The sequence below is a fragment of the Galeopterus variegatus genome, unplaced genomic scaffold (assembly GCF_000696425.1).
Source record: "Galeopterus variegatus unplaced genomic scaffold, G_variegatus-3.0.2 Scaffold6406, whole genome shotgun sequence".
NCBI classification, from domain to species: domain Eukaryota; kingdom Metazoa; phylum Chordata; class Mammalia; order Dermoptera; family Cynocephalidae; genus Galeopterus; species Galeopterus variegatus.
This window is the reverse complement of record NW_007732517.1, coordinates 75,553-95,541: the sequence shown is the minus strand read 5'-3', so window position 1 is coordinate 95,541 and position 19,989 is coordinate 75,553. Positions and strand designations below refer to the sequence as shown.

Genomic DNA, 19,989 nt, shown 5'->3' with positions numbered 1-19,989 from the left:
AGGAAATGCTAGAGTAAGTGCTTAGAAATGTCACTAAATGAAAACTTAGATCTACAGAAAGATTGAAGAGCAACAGAAATGGTAAATATATAAGTACATTAAAAATATTATTTTTCTTTTCTCTTAATTTCTTATGGAAAGTAAAACATAAAACAAAAACAAACAACAAAATAACAAAAAGCCAATAATGTCAATAATTGAATACATCATAAATGGACTAACACACCAAATAAATGGTAGACATTGTAATACTAGAAGAAAAATTAATAGTCTGTGCTGTCTGTAAGACATGCACTTTAAATATAATGACAAAGACATATTGAAAGAAAAGTATGAAAAAGATGTATTATGCAAACAATAAGCAAGAGAAACCTGGAGTTGCGTATTAGTTCCCTATCACTGCTGTAACAAATTACCTGCTACAAATTTAGTGGCTTAAAATGACATACATTTATTTTCTTAAAGTTCTGGAGGTCAAAGTCTAAAATCACGGTGTTGACAGGACTGCTTTTCTTTTAGAGGATTCAGAGGAGAATGCATTTCCCTGACTCTTCTAAAGGCTACCTGCATTCCTTGGTTTACAGCTTCTTCTGCCACTTTCAAAGTGTATCAACCCCTGCTTCCACTGTCACATCTCTTTTTTCTGACTTTGACTCTTATTGCCTCCCTCCAGTAAGGACCCTCATGATTACATTAGATCCACCCAGACAATTCAGCATAATCCCTCCATGTCAAGATTCTCAGTCACATCTACAAAGTTTCTTTTGCCATATATAGTAACATATTTACATGGTCATAGGCAATAGGACAAGGACGTCTTTGGATGGGAGGAGGGGACATTATTCAAGCTACCCCAAGTGGTCATATTAGACAAAACAGACAAGTGTAAAGGAGTACACTTCATAATTATATGAGTCACTGCATCAAGTATACATTACAATTGTAAATAAGCATGTACCTAATTAGGACTTCAAAACATATGAAGCAAAAACTGACTGAATTAAGGAGAAATAAACCCACAATCACAGCTGGAGATTTTAACACCCCTTTCTCAGTAACTGATAAAACTATCAGACAAAAACATCAGTAATAATATAAACGATCTCGGCAACACCATTAACCGCCTTGATCTAATTAAAATTTACCCAACAAAGCAGGTGGCAACACCCCCCTGACATCTACACCCAGCTCAGCAATGACCCAGCCACCACTGGAAGCCCCCCATCTCCCCTGTGTTGGAATGTGGGGCTGCCACGGGCCTCAATCCTGCCCCTCCTCCTTTCGCCTTCTTCCATCCCATTTCCTTCCCTTTTCCTCTCTCCCCCTCCCTCCCAACCGCTCTGCAGCAACATCATAGAATGTAAAAAAACAAATTAATAAAATTACATTTTCTTTAAAAAACAACAACAACAACAAAAAACAGGTGGCAAGCCAGATTTGACTCACAGGCCATACTTTACCAATAACTGATTAAGTTGTCAAATTTATTGTCATACAGTTGTTGATATTACCTTATTATCCTTTTAATGGCTATAGGGTCTATAGTAATTTCACCTCTGATTCCTGATATCAGAAATTTGTGCCTTTCCTCTGATCAGTTTATCTAGATGCTTATCGATTTTATTGATCACTTCAAAACATCTCTTGAACAGAAATGAAATTACCAGAGATGGGAAAGGGGGAGGGGGACTGGAGTAAGGGAAGAATTGGTAAAGGGCCACAAAAAACAATTACACTGTATAATGTTGAATATACTAATTATCCTGATTCGAGGATCACATATTGCATACAGGTAATATTAAACTCTGTATCCCACAGATATGTACAATCAACTATGTACATTAAAATATATATATAATTTTTCAGAATATAAAATATAAAGCATTTTTAAATGTTGATATTCTAGTAAAAACAAAATACATTTCTCAAAAAAAAATTTATTGGCTTCATTTTCTCTGTTGCTTCTCTGTTTCCTATTCCATTGTGCATCTTTGTTAGATCTTTCCTTTTGCTTACTTTGGGTCTAATTTGCTCTTCTTCTAGTTTCTCAGTGTGAAAGCTTAGATCAATAATTTGATCTTTCTCTTTTTTTCTAAAACAAGCATTTTAATGCTATAAATTTCCCTCTAAGGACTTCTTTAGCTACATCCCTCAACGCTGATGTTTCCATTTTTGTTCAGTTCAAAATATTTTGTAATTTACTTGATTTCTTCTTCGACCCATAGGTTATAAAGAAATTGTTAATTTTCAAGTATTTGGGGATTTTCCAGATATCTTTTTACTAATGATGTCTAGTCTGTTTTGGTTAGAGGATATACTTAGCAGAATTTTAATCCTTTTAAATATATTCAAACTTGTTTTATAGCCCAGATATGTTCTACCTTGGTAAAGGTCTGTGTGCACTTTTTTTTTTTTTTTTTTTTTTTAAAAGATGACCGGTAAGGGGATCTTAACCCTTGACTTGGTGTTGTCAGCACCACACTCACTCAGTGAGCGAACCGGCCATCCCTATATGGGATCCGAACCCGGAGCCTTGGTGTTATCAGCACCGCACTCTCCCGAGTGAGCCACGGGCCGGCCCCTGTGTGCACTTTAAAAGAATGTACATTATGCATTTGTTGTTTGAAGTGTTACATTAATGTCAATTGGACAAGTTGATTGTGTTGTTCAAATCTCCTATATCGTTGCAGATTTTCTGACCATGCTAATTATGGGGGGGTGTTTAAATCTCCAACTATAATTAGGATTTTTTTTTTCCTCTCAAGTTCTCTTAAATTTTGCTTCATGTATTCTGAAGCTCTATTCTGAGGTGTAAACACATGTTCTCTTGATGATTTGACCCTTTTTCCCTCATGAAATTGTTTCTTTATCCTTAGTAATATTCCTTGTTCTGAAATCTACTTTGTCTGATTAATAGAAGCACTCCAGTTATCTCTGCATAGTATAGATTTCCCCCATCCTTTTATTTTTTGTTTTCATGGACAGCATATAATTGGGCCTTCCTTTTTTAAATTTAATCTGATAAGCTCTGCCTTTTAATTGGAGTATTTAGGCCATTTAGATAATTTGGTTATCATTTTAGGTGAGTTTATATTTACTACCTTGCTATTTATCCTCTGTATATTCCATTTATTCTTTGTTCATTTTTCCTTCTTTTCCTGCCCTTTTTTCTAACTGAATATCTTTTACAATTTCACTTTATCTCCATTACTGCTTATTAGTTATACCTTTCTCTTTCTTTCTTTCTCTTCTTTTTGTTGTGATTGCTCTAGGGTCTCCAATATACATCTCTAATCACATTCTGCTTTCAAATACTACTATACCACTTCATGTATTTCAAGTGAACTTTACACTAGTATACTTCCTCTCCCTTTCCCTGGCCATTGTCGTATATCTTACTTCTACATATGCCATAAATTCCACACTAGATTATTTTTCCTTTACTCAGTCATTAGATATATCTTTTAGATATATCTTTAAAAATTAGAACAAATGTCTTTCATATTTATACACATATTTATCATTTTTAATGTTCTTCATTCCCTCTTGTAAATCTAAATTTACACTTGGTGTCATTTTCCTTCTTGCAGAAGAACTTCCTTTAATACATCTTTTAGTGGTCTGCTTGCAATGAATTCTCTCCACTTTTGTTCATGTGAAAAAAATTTAGTTTGCTTTCAATTTTGAAAGATATTTTTGTGTGCATATACCTCTAAGCTGACAGAGTTCCCTACACCCACTCCAGTACTTTAAAGATGTCTAATTTCTTCTGGCTTGCATAGTTTTTGATGTAAAGTATTTCATTGTGCATTTTTTCTCTGGCAGCTTTTAAGATGTTTCCTTTCTTTTCTTTTCTTTTTTTTTTTTAGATGTTCTCTTTATCACTGCTTTTCAGCAGCTTGATGATAATTGTAGCTTGGTGTGCTTTTTTTCTTGTTTCTTCTGCTTAATTTCCATTTAGCATCTTTGATTTGTGAATTAATAGTTTTCACCAAATTTGGAAAAATTTTGGCTGATGTATTTTCTGTCTTCTTTCTGAAATATTAATTATACTTGTTAGATTGATAATTATTGTACCACTGAAGCTCTGGTCTTCCTTAGTGGGGAAGGGCCTTCTTTCTGCATGTGTTTATTTTGGATATTTTCTAATGATATGTTTCCAAGTTAATTAATCTTTCCTTCTGCAGCTTCTAATCTATTGTTGATTCCATCAAGTATATACTCATTTCATCACTTTAGATACTGTATTTCTCATTTCGAAAATGTGATTTGGGTTATTTTTTAAATATATCCCATTTTACTTTTCATCATGTTCAACTTTCTTCCTATATCTTCTTTTTTTTCTTTTTTTTTTTTTTTTTTTCTTTTTGTCTTTTTTCGTGTCTGGCAACGGATTGCAACCCTCGGTGTTGCGCCCGCACCTTGCTCAGCCAGTAAGCGGGAACCGGTCTGTGTGTGGGATCTGAACCCTCGGCGGGAGCGCCGCCACACTCCCAAGCGGCACACTGTAGCAGTGCGCCACCGGACGGGCCCAACTTTCCTATATCTTCTGAACATATAAAGTGCATTTATAACAGCTGCTTAACATCCTTTCTCATAATCGTATTATATTTGTCATTACTAATGGATTTTTTTCCTGGTTATATGTCATATTTTCTCCTTCTCTGCATGCCCAGCCATTTTTTTATTAGATGCCAGACATCGTAAATTGTATGCTGTTGCGTGCCGATTTTGCTGTGTTCTTTTTAAAATTTTTGGCTTTTGTACAGAACATACTGAAGTTACTTGGTATCAGTTTGATCCTTTTGAGGCTCTTTTTTTTTCCCCCCCTCTGGAATTGTGAAGAGTCAGAGATTTTATGCTACTTCCGAGCTAACACACTAATCTGCCAAGTTTCATGGCTATTAGCTGAAGACACAAAATTCCTGGGTCAAAAGCAAAGGGTATTATTATTCACAGCACAACAAGCAACATAAGATTCATCTTGGCATTGGTTTTTCTTGCCTCCCGACTCTCACAGGAGCAGCATGGTAAGGGCTAGATGGATGCTGTGTAACCAGTGTGTCTGCATATTAGGGCTTTATATAAGCTTAGGGCTAATTTGGACCCACTGCTGAGGCAAAAATCTTAGAACGTTACCTAAAATTCTATATACTGGGAGATCTTTCCACTTTGGCAGGTGAAAACACCGACAATTCCCAGGCCTGTGTGAAATGTGGGGGTTGTCCTGCCTTCTCCTTTGCAGTGGTTCAGCTCAGTACTCAACCAAAGGCTTGAGCCGGTTCCTCTATAGTTATCTAAAGCTGACTCTCTGTGCGTCTCTTTTCTCTGCAGTACTCTGACCCACAAATTTTAGCTGACAGTCTTCTCAAACTCCAAACTCTCTCTTCTAAGCCCAGTGAAACTGCCAGGCTCTGTTTTGGTTCCTCCCTTCTTTACCACACCCTGGATATTCTCTCCATGGAGTAAGCAGGAGGAACTGTGGGGCTCACCCTATTTATGTTCCTTCTCTAAGGAATCACTGTCCTGTGCTGCCTGTTATCCAATATCAGAAAACCATTGCTTCATATATTCTCCCAGGTTTTTACTTGTTTAAGGTAGAATAAATCTAGTACCAGTTATACCTTCATGACCAGAGGCAGAAGTCTGAAAGAAGGAAATTAAACTAGCAGACCTTATTGTCTATATATAAAATTCGGATGAATCTACAAAGCAACTACCAAAATAAGTAAATTTAGCAAGGTTACAGGATACTATCACAAGGATTTTTAAAAACACAAAAATCAATTTTATTTCTATATAGTACCAACAAACATGTATAATATTAATTTTTCACAATAATTTCATTTAAAAAGCATCAGAAAATAAAGCACTTGGGAATAAACATAACAAAACACATGTAAGACCTCTACACTAAAAAACTATAAAAGGTTGCTGAAAGAAATTAAATAAGGCCTAAAGAAATAGAGTTGAACCCTATTCAGGAATTAGGATTCACTAGCATAATAATTAACAAAGACATCAATGGAACAGAATTAGGTCCAGAAATAGAACTACCTTGATACAACTGATTTCCAACAAAGCTCCAAAGCAATTAAGAAAGAAAAGTCAGCAAATGTTACTGAAAGAACTGTATACAAGTGGGAAAAAAGCCAAGCCTAAACCCTACCTCAACCATACACAAAAGTTAACTCAAAATAGATTACTGACATAATCATAAGCGATAAAACTACAGTGGTTCCCCCTTACCAGCGGGGGAGACTTCCGCAGACCCCCAGCTATGCCTGAAACCACAGAGAGTACCAAATTCGATCGCTGTCAATAGGAACACTTTTCTGTTCACATCCTCCACCCCAATTTAATTTAACTAAGCACTTATTATCACACACTGTGGCCGGAACTTTTGTAGTTTGAGATGCAACAGCAAAACTAGCGTGAATTTCTTCTTCTTTCTTCACAACCTAACAGAAAACTCGTTCTTACTGTAGATCTTAGCAACCTCAGCATACAACTTTTTTCTTTATTAAGTCCAGAATGTTCACTCTTACACTTAAGCACTTTAAGCTTCTCTTTGGCATATCCAAATTGCCAGCATAAATACTCTTGTGCTTTGCGGTGATTATTAAGTAAAATAAGGGTTACTTTGAAAAATACCACAATACTTTGCAATACCACAACAGTTGATCTAATAACCTAGACTACTATTAAGTGACTAGGAGCGTATGCAGCGTGGGTACATTGGACAAAGGGATGACTCACATTCTGAATGACACTGAGTAGGATGGTGAGAGATTTCATCACAGCACTCAGAATGGCTAGCAATTTAAAACTTACAAATTGTTTATTTCTGGAATTTTCCATTTAATATGTTTGAACTGCAGTTAAACACGGGTAACTGAAATTGCAGATATGGAGGGACTACTGTATATGGCTTCTTAGAAGAAAACACAGATACAACACAAAGGCCCATTAAAGGAAGAATGGATAAATAAGTTGAAGAATATTCATACAATACCACTAAACCAAAAATCAAAACAAAACCAAAAACCTGATACTGACACATGCAAGAACAGAATTTCACAGATATTATGTTGAGTGAAAAATACCGAACAAATGCAAAAGGTACATAGTACATGATTCAATCTATATGAAGTTCTAGAATAAGCAAAACTTATCTGTGGTGAAAAGTTCAGAGCAATAGTTGCCTCTAGGGCCGGAATAAATGACTAAAAAGGAGCTTGAGAAAATTTTCTTGGGTGATAAAAATCTTCTAAATCTTGGTTACAGAGTGGTAACTGTTATGACGCATTTGACAATATTCAATGAGTTGTATACTTCAGAGTTGTACATTTCATGATTTATAAATTTTACCTCAAAATTAAAAAATAAAACTTTAAACATATATTGAACTCTAATTAGTAGGCTTGCTTTACACAATTGTATGTTTTATCAGTTAAATAACTACTTCCTATCTTTTCTTATGTGTGAACAAATGTATAAGGGTACTTCAAAAAGTTTGTAGAAAAACAGAATTCAAAGATAATACAAATCTTTCCAGTAACTTTTTGAAGACCCCTGTGTACTGAATATAATGGGAACCTGCTTCACTCTTGAAAATTATAGATTCCCTAACTCTGTCTACTTGGAAGGCCTAAAGCAATGACACACGAGTAGCAATAAACACAACTTGTAATCAGATCTTGGTTTCTAAATATGATTCTCCACTAAAAGAACCAGAACCCTTGGAGAAATGGCTTTTCTTATAAGAAAAGTACGAAATTTAAAAAAAATTATTGTATATATTTGAGATACACAACATGATGTTTTTTGATATACATAGTAAATTGATTACTACAGTCAAGCATATGAACATGTCCATCATTTCATGCAGTTACCTTTCTTGTATTTATTTTTTGATGGTAAGAGTACCTAAAATCCACTCTCTTGGCAAATTACCAGTATACAATATTATTTACCACAGTCCTCATGTTGTATGTTAAAATCAAGACTTACTCATCCTACATAATTGCAACTTTATACCCTTTGTCCTACATCTTCCATTCCCCAACTACCTTTCTACTCTGTTTTCTATGTATTTGATCATTTTTTTTCAAGATTTTTTTTTTTAAGATTCCATATGCAAGCAAGATCATGCAGTATTTTTCTTACTGTGCCTGGCTTATTTCACTTAGCATAATGTCGTAGAGGTTCATCCATGTTGAAAAGTACAAGACAGGGGTTAGCGGTTAGTTCAGTTGATTAGAGCATGGCCTTGTAACATCAAGGTCAAAGGTTCAGGTACTGACCAGTCATCCAAAAAAAAAAAAAAACCTACAAGATAAACATGGAACCTCTTATGTGCCTGAAAGTATAGACTTCCTCAAAAAATGATGTGTACATGTCAAAAGGATAAGGGAGGCACCATAAAGAGGCTCTTATTTGCTGTTAAACAGTGGCCCACACCCTCCAGCAATTTCTCTGCCTCCATCAGTGGGCTGCAGGTTTCTGTGGCAGGAACCACACCCTCTCCTCAGAGGTCTGAACCTCTAACTTTTATGGTTGGGGAAAGAAGCATTACCTTGAAGTTTTTAAGGTAAACTTAAAACCTCCTTATTAACTCTTCTTTAACCTTAAAGGTAGTAGTTCCTTTTTGTAGTTGCTACTTCTGTATAAGAGAGTCCTCTTTTACCTGAGCAGACCAGAAATGAGCAGGTAGGATGTGTTTGACAGTGAAACCAAAGCAAAATCTGTTAACACACAGGTCATACAGAGGAAAGATCTGGAGAGGTTAAAGAAGCCATTCCAACAAAGCTCACAGCTCAGAGTCAAAGAACACAAACGAAGAGCACATCTTATTGAAGGAAGCCTTCAGAATACCTAGATCTCTCAGGCACCTTCCCCTCTTTTGACTGTACTGAACAGGAAGCATTCTTAGCATTTGATTTCAGGATGCCACTCCTAGAACTCTTTTCTAAACAGAGTGAACAAATTACCTTGTATGAGGAAAGAGTGTGGGTACGGACATAGTGTCGGGGGTGTGCTTATTAATGCTGAGGCTAGAAAGAGGCAGACCAGAAATTCAAAAAGAATTGCTAATTTCAGTTTTGGCCTCAGGCAACAACCTAGAGCTGAGTTCTCTGAGGTGGGAGTTCTAATGCAGAAAGCACCCAGACTAGACACTGAGGCCTAAGAAAGAAGCCCACCACTGCTTCCACGGCCACAGAAGACAAGTTTTTCAACCTACTTTATTTCTGACCCAGTCCCCACCAGCCCAGGCTGTTAAGTAGCAATCCATAAAACTGAGTATTATGCAACTATTAAAAAGCTTACTTGTAAAAATAATGATATGGAGAAATATTTGATATATTAATTTTTAAAAAAAAAAAGGAAACAACGCTTATTTATGAAGGAAATACACAATCTCTTCATGAGTTTATGTATTTTTGTTTTACTATTCGCTGTTTTCTGATCGCAAATTACTTTCATTATTAGAAAGAAAATCATCTTTTGTTTTACTTCCTTTCTTCTTGAGGAAACATCTAAGACCCGGCCCAAATATGATTACTACCTAGCCTGAACTGAATGCATCAATTAATAAACAAATGCAGAATGACATACAGCCATATGACGTAGTGCTTGAGAGCATGGATTCTGGAGACATGCCTAAGTCTGAATACTGGCTCCATCACTTGATAGCTGTCGAACCCAGGGTAAGTCACTTAGCCTCTACCTGTTTTAATTTATTCATGTGTAAAGTTAGAGTAAGATGTTTTCTCATAAGGTTCCTGTGAGGATTAAGTGAATAATCGTCTAATACATTTACAAAAGGTGCCGGGCACCACAGAGCTATGCAACTGTTAGCTTTCACTATTATTAGATTCAAAACACTGCCTTAGCTCTAATGAGAAAAGAGACATGAGTCAAATTCCAGTCCCCATCCGCGCCGAGGGAGGCGCGCACAAAAGCAACCTGCGAGTCACAGCAAAGTGAAAAGAAGCTGAAGTCAGGTAGAAGCGACGGGCGGGCTTCCAGTGGGAGAAATGATTCATTCTGAAGAAAGAGAACCCAGGAAGTTCTTAGAGCAGTGGTACTGGAACCGAGCTCTAAGAACAAGTAGGGCTCCCGGCAGGTGCCCAAGACGACACAGGGAAAGCGCAAAGGATCTTAGCAAGGATCAAAGCCCAAAGCTGCGTTGCTCGTTCCCCAGGACTCCAGAAACGCGGACGGGATGGAGCGAGCAGAGGACGCTGAAGAAACTTCTAGCGAACACAGGTGACTGCAGAGCATGTTTATCAATCAAGCAAAATGGCACGAAATGACACGGCCTGACAAAGATAACAGTAACAACAATAATACACCCCAAGGTACTAAGCTGGAAAAAGGAAATAAGGAACAAAGGCGTCGTTAAGAACGGACGCACACGACCCCATCGCTCCACTGTCCTCTAGGTGCCACCGTTGGAGACGAGGCTCCGAGCCGGCAGACGGCCGGACAGCGCCTCTCGCAGGCGGCGAGCGATCGGGAAAGGGCCGTGAGGAGGCAACCCGGCGTGAGAACTGCTACTCCCGTTGAGCCCCAGGCCGCTTCCGTCATTTCCGCTTCCGCCGCCCGCCCTCACGTGCCCTCTTCAACCTGACCTACCGGGGAGGGGCCTGGCGCGCCACCGCGCGTGACCGGAGCCCGCGAGCCGAGAGGCCCGAGAGGAGGGACTCTGAGAGTCCATTGGCAGAAAGGCGGCCCGAAAAGGTGACACTAAACTTGACATTGTCGGTAGTGATTGGAGTTGAGGGGAGAAGGGCGGAGCTAAACTCCCTAGGCCACTGGCCAGTCAGCGTTTAGGACGGTCAGGGAGACTGGGAAAGGGAAAGGGGCGACATGGTTCTGTGGTCACATGCCGCGGGCTCTAGTGGGAGGGGCGGTTCCCCAGCAGTCTCTTGGCTCTTCCTGTTTCCGGTTCCCAGAGTAGGGCACAGCGAGGCGCGCGGGAGGACGCTGGCCTCCGACACGGGCTCTGGGACCGCGGTCTGCGGCAGGCCGCTCGCGGGCCCCGTCTCCCAGCCCCAGGCAGATATCCACCGGGGGACTCTGAGCTTCGGCGGCTCCCTGTGCTCGTGACACGTGAGTGTGGGGGGCCTGGAGGAGGAGGCGGGCTGGGGTGCGCTCGCGCCTCGGCGGCTGTGACGGGAGCCCGGGTCGGTCGCTCAGTCTCGCTTGGCCGTGGTTCTTCCCGGAGATCCGGCTGCGGAGCCCGAGGGCAGAATGGAGGCGAAGGCGTGAGGGCGGGAAGGCCCGTACCCCCGGAAGGACTGAGGGGGAAAGGACTTCCAGGACCCTCGAGGGAATTGATGGTGTTTGGAAGGCAGGGAAAGGAAGGTGCCCAGGTGTGGAGGCCGTCCGAGGAGGTACTGGATACTTGCAGAAGGAGCTTGGGCCTGCATCATGGAGGGAGGAACGTGGCATCATTTGGAGAAGGTATGGCTCTAAGCAGGTGGAAGGTCAGGACACGAGACGGAGCGAGAATTGCTAGAACCCTGGTAGTGCTTTGAGGGGGACGTGAGTATGACGTGGAGAAGAGTGGCTAATCGAGGGATTATCTTGTGTTCCTCTTTGTAGGGAGCTTCCGCTCTTGGGACATAAAGCTACTTCTCTGATGCTCTTTCAAGTTCTCTCGATTTGGGGCCTTCTAGACAATTAAGGCTGCTCTTTTAAACCTGAAGGCTGCTGAAGAAAAGGGCTAAGGGCTGCTACATCAGAAAAGAGCCAGCGGAAAAAAAGTAGAAATTCCATTGAAAAATGGGAATGGCCATGGCAAGTTTTGGATGGGAGGGTGGGGGCGTGAGTGCTACGAAAGACAGGGGCCTAGTGATGTAGGCTGCTTCCCAATTCCTGGCTTAGTTATTGGCCACCCCAATAAAGGAGAATTTTTAGCATTGCCAAATAGATCTGTCGTTATAGAAGAAGAAAATCGGAAGGGATTTTGTAAAATCTTAAAATCGTACTCCTTGTTTCAAAAGTATTTAGTCAAATTCTTGCATCTTGAGAATCTAATTGTAGCATATTAAAAAGGGATTACCCAGCCCTCGCATTTCATACTCTTCCTAACTATTGTGCCCCTGTTTATCAGAAGTTTTCCAGCAAGTACGTTTATGCTATGAATCGTCCAAGTTACCCCAGTAATTTCACACGTTTGATAGTCGTATAATCTAGGGCAAGTAACTTAATAACTTTGTAAGCATCTTTAAAATGGGAAAAATATATACCTACTTTTCTGGATTAATGAACACACATAATGAACATAATCTAGGTAGAGCACTTAGAGCATATACCACTGAATCAAAGACAAGTAGCTTAAATTTATAACCAAACCTTAAGCAGGAAAAAGAGAATATAAATTTATTTTTATCCTAACTCTTTGAACCAATAAGCAAATGAAAGATAGTTCAACTAAGGTAATGCTGGCTGCAGGGTGTTTAGTCCTTCATCCCTTCCCAATTTGGTGAGATTCTTTGTTCTAATTTTGAAAAAGAAATCATCAACAGTTAACTGATTAGGAACTAACTTTGAGGCCAAAGAACCCAGCATTCCGTGTGAGCATCCCTCCAGAAAACTGCTCTGCAGGGGAAGAATATATTGAGGGCGCAGAATGTTGACATTTTTAATTAGGTCCTGAGAGAATATAAGGAAAATGGCATGCCAAATCAGTGAAACAAAAGGAATCTCCTGTTTCTTTTTGGTGAATCAGCTGGTTGTGTGTTGAGCAATGGGTAACTTAGGGATGGTGGGAGTTTGAGGTCTGAGTTTTTTATTCCACCTCCTATTCAGTCAACAGTGTGAGAAGTCACTTCCCCTTTACTTCTTACTTTGTCAGAAAGCAAAAAAAAAAAAAAAAACACTGCAACACTGCTTTGGCTGCCTGCTCTTATCCCCAAAAGACCACTGTGAAAGGAGATAAATGCATAGCAGTTAAGAGTAGACCATGAGCTCTGGAGCCAGACAGTCTGGCTCACTCCGCTAGCTGTATCTCAGGTTTTTTACCTGTAAAATAGGGACAATAATTGTATTTACTGCATAGAGTTGTTGTGAGGATTAATTAGTTAACGTATGCCAAGTGCTTTGAACAGTACCTGGACAAAGGCATGTACTTTTCCTATTTTGCGGTTTTGGTGTTTTTTTGTTTGTTTTGTTTTGCCATCGGTGCTTTAAATTGGCAGGCTATGATTATTCTGTGGAAACACTTTATTAATATTAGTGTAGTGAGTTGACATTTGGAGTACAGGTAGACAACTTGGCAAGCATTTGTTGCCCTAGTGGATTGTGGGAAATAGAAGAAGGTCAAATGTAAGTTTGTTTAGGGCAGTGGGGAAAATACATTCAGGGCTCAGGGTTGGAGCTTCCATTTTTCCATCTTTAAACTCATCAATACCCATTAAATTCTACCTGTTTCATGTTTTATGTTCTGAAAATGTAATGGAGTCAGCTGACCCACATGAAAAAGAACTAAAGGACTTCAAATTCCAGGCTTGTAGCATTTAATCATAAGTGAGAAAAGTCTGAAAAAGTTAGATCTCTGTATCAGGAAATTTAGTGATACTGTTATGTAATTTTAAAAAATAGCAATGGCCTAAGGGATTATTACTGGAGATTAGAGTGAAGTCTCTTGCAAGGGTAAATTAGTGTGTCCTGGGTATGAAGATATATTGGAGAAAAGGAGTTTTGGAAAATAGAACCATGTGTTTCCTTTCCTGGAGTAGTACAAGAAATAGGTCTGTTGGATTTACTAAATTAAGTAGCTGGAGGATTCCCAAGGGTTATCATCAATTTGGAGTACAGGAAGACAGCAGTAGAAATCTAGAAATGTTGAGATTTGTGACTTGTAGAGACTGAGGTGGATTTTGAAAGACTTCTTCAAACCACTCAGTTTGACCTAGTGAATTTTCTTCCTATAAGTGAAATGATTGAATAATTTTTCAGGGAAGATGAAACATTAAAGTAGATAAAATACCAGGTTTTAGGTGTTGTGGCTATGTTTACCTCAGTTCAGCATTGTAATGGTGAATATGAACAAAGATTGTTAGATACTCCTGATATGAGAGGTTGGGGTCCAAACTATCCAAGTTTCTTTCCCTATTTTATGTTTTTGTTAATAACTTTGTTAAGGTCTAGATCTCCAACTAGACCTTATCAAGTGTCTTTTTAAATTGTGATTTGAAGTTTTTCTGAGGGAGGGCCTCTGGTTTAAGCTGTTTGTGAACTAGTATTAAATTTTGAATGATGAGCTATCTTAATCTATCTTTTCACCAAACAGGAAAGAGGGCAAGGGTGGCTCCACCCAGGCTATCATAATTAAGTAGTTATTTTTTGTTCTTTCCCCCTTTCCCTTTTCTTACTGCCATAGTTTCTTCTGAAGGATCACCAAAAATTAGGCTAAAATTTATATAAATGAGTTTCCTGCTACCAGTGCTCTTGTCACAGAGATATTAAAATGTACTGTTTGTTGCATGTGCCAGAGAATCTATGCTTTCTGCATAATCAGAATACCATTTATTTATTACACATTCACATGCTTTATCTCTTTCCCTTCTCTCCTGATCCTACCCATCCTCCCAACACACACTCCCTCCCAAAAGGATGTTCCCCTTGTACAGCTGTTGGAGGACCGAACTGCTCCTGCTGCTACTCCTGGCTGTGACAGTGAGAGAATCCTGGCAAACGGCAGAAAAAACCTGCGACCTGGTAGGAGAAAAGGGTAAAGAGTCAGAGAGAGAGTTGGCGCTACTCAAGAAGCTAAAACCACTGTTTAACAAAAGGTAAATGAGAAGAACCTTAAAGGGCTTGAGAAAATACCTTTATTAGTCTTTTCCTCTTTTTACTGATTTTATTTCAGTGTTACTACAGAGGTAATACATGTGTAATAACCCCCCCTGGGAGACAGTTCTAATCTAAACTTTAGCAATATTGGTCATATTTGGCCATGATACCTTGCTCTCTTTCATGATGCAGAGGAAATTCTCAGCCCACGTTTTAGGAGTTCTTACCTTTCACAGAAAAGTAGCTGTTCCCAAGACTGGGACCAAGAGACCAGTTTGTACAGATTCAAGCATTATTTGATACCTCTGTATAGTAGGACTTTAGAAGTATCAGATAAACGTGTTTAGACCTATATTGGAAATCAAAAGTGATAGGAACCTTAAGATATATAAATCTGAAACTGATCCTTAAGAAGGGAGCATCCCACGAACATAGACTCTTATTCAGGAGGAAATAGTAACTGACAACTTAGCATAGCCTAGAATAGGCATTCTAGAAATATCTGAAATATCTAGCTGTCTTGGGTGGTGTATTTTAATCATTCATCAACAATTAGAATGGTCTGCCAATATCATGGATATCTCATAGTTCAACAAATATTATTCACCATTACAACACTTAGCCATGACATCAGATAAGTAAATTGAGGTGGGTGGGTGGGTGGGTGGGTGTGTGTGTGTTAAAGAAAGATAAGGCTGTTCTTTTTGAGGCTGATAGCCAGTAACTCTCCTCTTTCTCCCCATCTTTTTTCACAGCTTTGAGAGCACTGTGGGCCAGGGCTCAGACACATATATCTACATATTCAGGGTGTGCCGGGAAGCTGGCAACCACACCTCCGGTGCAGGCCTGGTGCAGATCAACAAAAGTAATGGGAAGGAGACAGTCGTAGGGAGACTAAATGAGACTCATGTCTTCAATGGAAGTAAGACCCTCCCTGTTGATGCATTAATTGATCTCAAGTCAGTCCCTCTGACAATCCTTTATATCTTAGCCTTTCCCAGTCACTTCAGTATATCATGTTATGTGTGGTCTGTATAAACCACAGGATTCCTAGTTCCACAGCTTCTCTGGAGCCATGGGTTAGGACATTTATGTGATCAAAGTTAGTGAAAAATGTATGCAAAAAAAAAAAATCTATCCAGAATTCTATAGCCTGGAGTCCTTTTATTCACCCAAATACTTCATGAGTTTTAAACTAGGCTTGAAAACACCAACCACCACCATTTCCCATCAAATTAATCATGTTGCCAGTTCAATTTTAAGAGACCAAGCTTTTTTACAAACTAGTCAGCCTACAGAAATTTCTGTACTGCCTTGTGCTACACACCACAAAAGTTGTAAAACCATATTGCTGAAAAGGACTGTGTGAGCTCCTATGGTCCACTTCCCTCCAAGCAGATAAATAACTAAATTTTCCAGTGCAGATGTTTACTCCTGTAACTGATAAAAAACAAACAAACATATTTTGAGGATACAGTCGGATAACTAGGTTCTTGACCCAGCTCATCATATTTACTAGTCCTGTAACTTTGAAAAATTTCACCTTTTTTGATCTTGTTTTCTCATATGCGAAATTGGAAGTGTGGAATCTTAATTCACCTCACATGATTGTTTAATCAATGATGTTTTGCAAAAGAACTTTGAACACAGTGAATGCTAAAGAAGAGGAATGCATTCTAATCTTAACAGTCACCCAAATTGAATTTATCTGTGGCTAAGTTTAAATCTTAGACAGGCTTCTCCCTGCTGCCCAGCAATTGTATGGAACCTCTTCTTTTGCTGTTAGCAGGTATTCAGAAAATGCCAATCAGTGTTAAGGTATGGACCATAATTGTTTTTTCACTATCATTTGCCTGCCTTTAATGTGGAAAATTAAGATTATTCTTAAATAAATATCTGAGTCTCAGTTGTCTTAAACAAGGGAACACAAAGCTTTGTAATGAAGCAGGTTTTAGGCTTGGCATTTCTGGTATACAGAACTCATAGTGGTGAGGGTTATTTTAATTAAAACTAATTCCACTGAATTCCTCAATTCCACTGTGCCATACCATCCAGATCTGCCTGTGCTTTTCCTCCTCCCCATAGCTCCATTTTCCTTGTCCCTCCTCAGGTAATTGGATCATGCTGATCTATAAAGGGGGTGATGAATATGACAACCACTGTGGCAAGGAGCAGCGTCGTGCACTGGTGATGATCTCCTGCAATCGACACACCCTAGCGGTGAGGCACTCTGGGGTATACAAGTCTAGAGAGGAGACTGAAAGGACTGACCTGAGGTGGGAGAGAAAATCCAGAGGGGACAAAATACATTGGAATGGACATGAGAAAACTAGTTCAGTTTTTTCCTTGTTTCAGACACTCATCTTCCATGGAAAATAGGCTTCAGAACCAGGGGAAAGCACATGTTTTTTAAGTTTTTTCTTTTGATGGATAGGAGTCAAAACACTTTACCATATAAATGTGTTCTGTCCTTTCATCATCAGGACAATTTTAACCCTGTGTCTGAGGAGCGAGGCAAAGTCCAAGACTGTTTCTACCTCTTTGAGATGGATAGCAGCCTGGCCTGTTCCCCAGAGATCTCCCACCTCAGTGTGGGTTCTATCTTACTTGTGACGTGAGTACTCTTCTTCCCCTATCAGAGCAAGCCTTCCTTTCTTTTTTTGAGGTCAATAACTACTTGGTAGTACATGGGTACAAATTGCATGTGCATATGTATGTTATGCTATAATGGGGGGAGATGACTGTGTGAAAATCTGACTATAAAATAACTATGCAAGTTAAAAAAAATGAGATTTAATGTTTAGTCCCCAATAAATATGTGTATTTGGAGAAGTTGTTTTCCCTACTGGAGGGCTGGACAGTTTTTAATACTATCTTAAGATTTTTAGAACTTCCAGACAAGTGTAATCATACATCTAACGGTGATTATTCTTGGCCGTCAGTAAGAATCACACACAGTGTCACATTTTTTTCTGAGCCGTTGCTTTTCTCAGACTGACAGCACTCTGATTTTCTAAGGAACATACCAGCCCCCTGGTTCATTTATTGTTACTCTTTTTTTTTTCTTTTTCATAGAATTTAGCTTAGGAAACAAGCTAACAGCAAATATAGAGGTTTTCCTTGGTATCTGTTTTACTCTTTCTCAATTTCAAGTGAATTGTCTTTCTTCCTCTACAGGTTTGCATCACTGATCGCTATCTATATCATTGGGGGGTTCCTATATCAGCGCCTGGTGGTGGGAGCCAAGGGAATGGAGCAGTTTCCTCACTTAGCCTTCTGGCAGGATCTTGGCAACCTGGTAGCAGTAAGTAACAGAGCAGCTGGCTGAGTCTGTAGCCTATGTACAAGGATGGGTGACCAGCCATCCTGGTTTGCTCAGACTGAGTGGTTTCCTGGGACATGACTTTGGGTGCTATAACCACAAAAGTCCCAGCAAACCAAGACAGTTGGTTGCCCTAGTAGAAAGCAGTAAGTGGCACAGCGTCAGTTTCTGGCCTTGCTAAGACCTGGCTGGAAAATCAACACTGTTATTAGATCTCTTCTAAATCTGATTTAGCTATAGAGAGGTGAGGCCTAATTAAAAAACTGTTTCTGGGCCGAACCCGTGACTCACTCGGGAGAGTGCAGCGCTGGGAGCGCAGCGGCGCTCCTACCACAGGTTTGGATCCTATATAGGGATGGCCGGTGCGCTCACTGGCTGAGTGCGGTGCGGGCAACACCAAGCCAAGGGTTCCAATCCCCTTACCGGTCACAAAAAAAAAAAAAAAACTGTTTCTCCTGTTTCCCTCTAATTGAATTTAGGTTAATCCTTGGATCATTTGGGTTTTCTCTTCATTATCCCTGGAGAAAACCAGTTCTTGCTACATTCTTAGACCATAAATATACTTTGTCTTACCCTAAAGTTGGATATTCCAAATTATCATTTCCTTCCTTTGCTTTTTTCCCCTACAGGATGGTTGTGACTTTGTGTGCCGTTCTAAACCCCGAAATGTGCCTGCAGCATATCGTGGTGTGGGAGATGACCAGCTGGGGGAGGAATCGGAAGAAAGGGATGACCATTTATTACCAATGTGATCGCACTTTAAATGTCCAGCCTCTTCAGTCCCCCAAACCAAAGCATACTCAGCCAGATTTCTCAAGCAGTCTCCACCCCAGTCTCTCATCGCACCCTTAATATTGCTCTTGCTTTCCAGTTTGCTTTTGATTTGCATCCTCTTCTCACTAGCGGAACTGTCTTCCTTTTGTTCCCTATCTTCTGTTTTTGCTCTAGAGAGGTACAGTTACAAGACAGGTAATACGAGTGCCTGTGAACACAGAGGGTACTGCACTATCTCTTGGTATCAGAAGGTACAAGTAGGATAGCTATAGTGGGCAAAAAGGTGTGGCAGGCTCCTTGGCCCTTTCTATTTTAAACACATTTTCTCAAATTTTTCAGACACTGGATTTCTTTAGTTAAAAAAAGCAAGAAACGTTATTTATACAGGTTTGATTGCTTTCATGCTTTTACTCTGTACCCTACAGTAGTCTCCATGAGAATCTGGATGTAATTTCTTGCTGTTTGGAACTACTTTGCAGTGATTACTTGGTTGTAATCCAAGTACTCCCATTTGGTCTGAGCCTGGAGATGTTCTAGAGTTGCTTCTCCCACCTCGACTGGGACAGGAAAAATGTGAAATTTCCCAATTACAGGATTATGAGGTACCATTCCATCGTTTGTTGGTATTGGGGTGACTTTATAGCTGGAATTGGGACCTGGATTGCAGTTCTGTAGTTGCCTGTCCATACATATAGCCAAAATGCCTAATCCAGAAATCCAGTCCATTGGACAGGAAAACTGAAACTGACCTCTTATGCTACAGGGGGTTCCAGGAAAGGGAAGCCCATTTACCTTGTGGGGGCGGGATCTCCTTGCTGGGTTTCTTCTCTTATCTATAGTAAAAGCTGGCAGAGCTGTTCTTACTCCTCCTTCCCTCTACCAGTTAGAAATTAAACCTACGCTGCACTTTCTTCACAGGCATGTGGTTTTGACTTTTTTTTTTCCAATCTTCTGGAAAGGGAATGGAAGCAGAATTGGGACATGTAAGGCTCAGCCGTCCTCTGCTCTGGGTGTGGAATGCTGCTGCACCTGTCCCTTCTGCTGGCTCAGGGAAGTGTCTTCTTGCCCACAACATTTCTGTGGGG

At 39.8% G+C, this 19,989-nt stretch overlaps 2 protein-coding genes across 4 annotated transcripts; both read left to right on the top strand.

Annotated features, from left to right (window-relative positions):
- Positions 1–9,644: 9,644 nt before the first annotated feature.
- Positions 9,645–11,716, top strand: LOC103606254. Its single transcript, XM_008590861.1, has 7 exons — positions 9,645–9,710; positions 10,208–10,272; positions 10,449–10,531; positions 10,580–10,770; positions 10,962–11,044; positions 11,143–11,472; positions 11,614–11,716. Exons 1-7 carry the CDS (start codon positions 9,645–9,647, stop codon positions 11,693–11,695), a joined length of 900 nt encoding a protein of 299 aa, XP_008589083.1. The 3' UTR covers positions 11,696–11,716.
- On the top strand, positions 10,845–19,515 carry M6PR (mannose-6-phosphate receptor (cation dependent)). Of its 3 annotated transcripts, none has more exons than XM_008590850.1 (7): positions 10,845–11,118; positions 14,628–14,807; positions 15,564–15,730; positions 16,919–17,028; positions 17,292–17,422; positions 17,986–18,112; positions 18,760–19,515. In XM_008590850.1, exons 2-7 carry the CDS (start codon positions 14,629–14,631, stop codon positions 18,880–18,882), a joined length of 837 nt encoding a protein of 278 aa, XP_008589072.1. In that variant the 5' UTR covers positions 10,845–11,118; position 14,628; the 3' UTR covers positions 18,883–19,515. The 3 variants fall into 3 exon arrangements, with proteins under 3 accessions (XP_008589072.1, XP_008589075.1, XP_008589074.1); XM_008590853.1 differs by lacking the exon at positions 10,845–11,118 and adding an exon at positions 11,467–11,472 and having other exon boundaries at positions 18,760–19,269; XM_008590852.1 differs by lacking the exon at positions 10,845–11,118 and adding an exon at positions 11,804–11,808 and having other exon boundaries at positions 18,760–19,269.
- Positions 19,516–19,989: the final 474 nt, after the last annotated feature.